The following is a 3,602-nucleotide window of genomic DNA, read 5'->3' as shown; positions in this document are numbered from 1 at the left end:
ACTGTCCAAGCTCACATCAATGGTTTGTAGTGATGATTCTTGACAATTGTAACATTTTATTGTTCGTCATGTTTTAGCAATACCAAGATAAAGTAGAATGATCATATTCATAATTGATACTCCCTCGCCCCATCCTAACTTGTTTCTCCATGTTTTTATTTTTTACTAAATATTTGATGCAAACGAATAATAATGGACTTGTTAATTATAAGTTAAATTTTTTAAAGAAAAATAATATCTTAACTATAATAAAAAAAAACAATAAAATATTTTATTTTTATTTATCCATGTCTCATCTACTAAAAAGCTATTACAACTCCTTATATAGAAAAAAAATTCTATCAATACTAAATAAAAAAATAAAAATAGAAAAAGTAAAACTTCTAAACTCAAAATGAATAATTTAGAAGAATATTTATTTTTTAAAAAAGCTTCTACATCAGGATTTTTGAATTGAAAAAAACTCGTTCTAGAATTCAAATTGTTAGTGGGGCAAAAATTCTTCAAACAAAAATCATCTTCTACCATGAGAACATTCAACATAACATTCTTTTTGTTGGACTTTTTCAGTCAAAAAAACCAATAATCCTTTTATGTATGAGTCTTTTCATAATTGATCTTTCTTTTAAGATTTTTAATAACAACACACAACAACTAATCATTAAGGATTGTTGGATTTTGATACCGACAATATTAGAAAACAAATGACAATGAGAATTATTATAAGTTAAAACTCTCCAGATCAACAATATTATAAACAGAAAAATTAAAAATAATTAAAAAATATTTATTTTCCTAAAAAAAACATATGTATCAATATTTATGTGCACATGATATGAAATATTTAGCTTGCGCATTATATCTTCATTAAACTCTATTTATTGTATTTCTTATCCTTTGTAAAGAGTTAAAAAGAAACAAGATGATAATATTGGAAAATTTTAATAATTTTAGTTGATTTGACACCATATTTATTGATTTTTTAATTTTAGTAAAAAAATAATAACAAAAACACATGTCATGGCAAAACTGGATTGCGATGCAAACGGAAAGCAAGCCACTTTAAATTAAAATCGGTTTAAATTAAAAATTATTTGAATAATGATTCAATATCTTCACTTAACAAAAAAAATAAAAAAACCTTTAAAAATAAATACAATATATTTATTAATTATATTTTATAAAATAAAAATAATTTTAAATTAACAAAAAAAATTCCAAATACAAAATAAAAATCATCTAAAACTCCACTTATAATACACATATATAAAAAATGAATTAATTGTCGCAGGGAACAACATTTTAATGTAAAATGTCTCTTTTTAAATAAAAAAATATATTTCCACTATCTTAAGTACTAGGCATCACTGTAACCCGCTGAGCGACTCAGTGGCAGTTGCATTGCAATAACTTTGTCACAGATAAACGCCAAAACTGAATGATTATATCCATCAAAGAGAATCCAAGAAGCTTACAACCCATTTTGCAAAGAGTAAAAATTGTTTTGTTTTTCTTTCTTCCTTTACATGCCACGGTATAGCTAAACAGCAGCCCATCATCTTCTTCTTTAATTGCCTTTCTGATTACAGGGGCGGGTGTTGGTACGGTACCTAAACAAAAGCATTTATTTCACATCTAACCAAAGGAACCAAGATCAAATCTACTGACAGTACTCATAACATCTATAATATAGCCCATTATTTACTATGATTACTTTTTGAGCTCTGATTCTGATTCTGGCAATTCCTACACAATTCCCTTCTTTCACCATCCAATTGCCAACACAGACAAGCGGGCCGAGCTAACACACTACCGAATAACTGGCAAGAAGAGACTGGTTGTTGTAGTCTTGACTCGGCCGAGTTGGCGGAAGAAGTCTGAGTGAGAGCTAGCCCTATAGTCAAGTCCAAGTTTACATCTTGATCTTGATGGCTCTCCCTCTTGTGTTGTTGTTGTTGTTGTTCTTCATCAGTTGTCATGCTACTGCTTGTACAGTTATTTTCTTCAACAGAAGTAGTCTCTGTTTTCTTGGGATTGAAACTTGAGTACTGACTGCTATGAAAATTGTTGTTGTATTTGAAATCAAGCTGGCTTTTTAAGAGACTGATTTCGGCTAGTGATTGAGGTGGGGTGTTTTTGAAGTCCAACTGGGTGGCTTTGATGGTAGCAGAGGTGGTAGTTTTAATGGTTGCAGTGGTGGTTTTCTCATTTAGAGGTCTGTGTGTATGTGGGTCAATGCCACGGCTAATCAGCTTTCTCTTGATATGTGTGTTCCAGTAGTTCTTTATCTCATTATCTGTTCTTCCTGGTAATCTTCCAGCAATTAAAGACCATCTGCGAGTAATTAAAATTTAGTTCATAATCAAAATGACTAATCAAGAAATTACTCCATTGAATTACCAGAAACAAGAAAGACAGTCTGCTCTTTTAGCATGAAACCCAGAAAAAAGACTCGTTTTCTTTCTTGTTTTTGGATTTAACTATCAAGTTGTATAGAAGCTTACTTGTTGCCTAGCAAGCTATGGAGCTTAATAATAATCTCATCTTCTTCGTCAGTAAAATTCCCTCTTTTAAGATCAGGCCGCAAGTAGTTTATCCACCTCAATCTACAGCTCTTGCCGCATCTAAGCAATCCTATATAAACACACAGAAAGCAAGAATTAAGAAGAGCTGAAGAGGGTGAGAACAGCTAGAGAAGATCAACAAGAACAACCTGTTAATACCACTCACCAGCAGCTTTAGGGAGAGAACGCCAGCAACCTTCACCATGGACCCTGATATAGTCCATTAGGCGCTGGTCTTCCTCTTTAGTCCAGGCACCTTTGTTGGTGTGTTCTTTTTCACAACAAGGAGAGCGACCCATGAATAGTAGCAGCAATAGCAATAATCCCTGTGATCTTCTTTGAAATCAAGATACGGGGTGGGATATCGAGAGATACAAGAAGGTTGCTAGCTTCAGCTCAGCCCCACAGATAAATTGCGGGCCGCTCCACCCTTCTGAAACCAGATAACAAGTAGGAGGTGGTAATTACCTGATTGAACAGACAGAGAAACAAGCTTCTGACAGGAAGAGATGGAGACAGACGGAGAGAAGAGAGGGGGAGTTTGGTTGAAAATTGAAAGGAGTGGGGGGGAGAGGAGAGGAGAGGCTTTATAATTTTATATGGAGAGTAGGAGGAACAGGAGAGGAGAGAAACGAGGGAAGAACCAAGAGACTCGATCGATAAGGGGAGAGAGGGGGTGGATTTGACCAAGTTGGTGAGAGAGACAAGTGGTTACAGATAGGGGCTGGATTTGGTAGGTAGCTCTTCTTTTACGTCAGATTCGGTCTCTCTTTGTTTTGTTTTAGCAAGGGAGAGCTTCTCTCTTCCAAATCAAAATGCTTCTACACACGCATACAGAAGCCATTCTATATAGTCTATAGTATAACCATGTCAACCTCTGTTATTCTTCTCTTGGCAAATCAGCATAGGCAGAAGCTTAGCATAGGTAATTGAGAAGTGCGTACCTCACTTGCGGCATAGCTAGAGTTATTATGCTCATGTATTTATAAATGTAAAGTGCTTTGAATCACTCCTGCAATTTTAAATAGGTTCTAAAAT

General features: G+C 33.9%; 1 protein-coding gene across 1 annotated transcript; it reads right to left on the bottom strand.

Annotated features, from left to right (window-relative positions):
* Positions 1-1,422: 1,422 nt before the first annotated feature.
* LOC133670266 (transcription factor MYB8-like) lies at positions 1,423-3,350 on the bottom strand. Its single transcript, XM_062090793.1, has 3 exons — positions 2,731-3,350; positions 2,505-2,634; positions 1,423-2,334 (listed from the first exon to the last, which is right to left on the bottom strand). The coding sequence occupies exons 1-3, from the start codon at positions 2,861-2,863 to the stop codon at positions 1,698-1,700; spliced, it is 900 nt and encodes a 299-aa protein (XP_061946777.1). The 5' UTR covers positions 2,864-3,350; the 3' UTR covers positions 1,423-1,697.
* Positions 3,351-3,602: the final 252 nt, after the last annotated feature.

The sequence above is a fragment of the Populus nigra genome, chromosome 12 (assembly GCF_951802175.1).
Source record: "Populus nigra chromosome 12, ddPopNigr1.1, whole genome shotgun sequence".
Taxonomy (NCBI): domain Eukaryota; kingdom Viridiplantae; phylum Streptophyta; class Magnoliopsida; order Malpighiales; family Salicaceae; genus Populus; species Populus nigra.
Note: the sequence above shows the minus strand (reverse complement) of the source record. Positions and strands in the feature narration are given on the sequence as shown.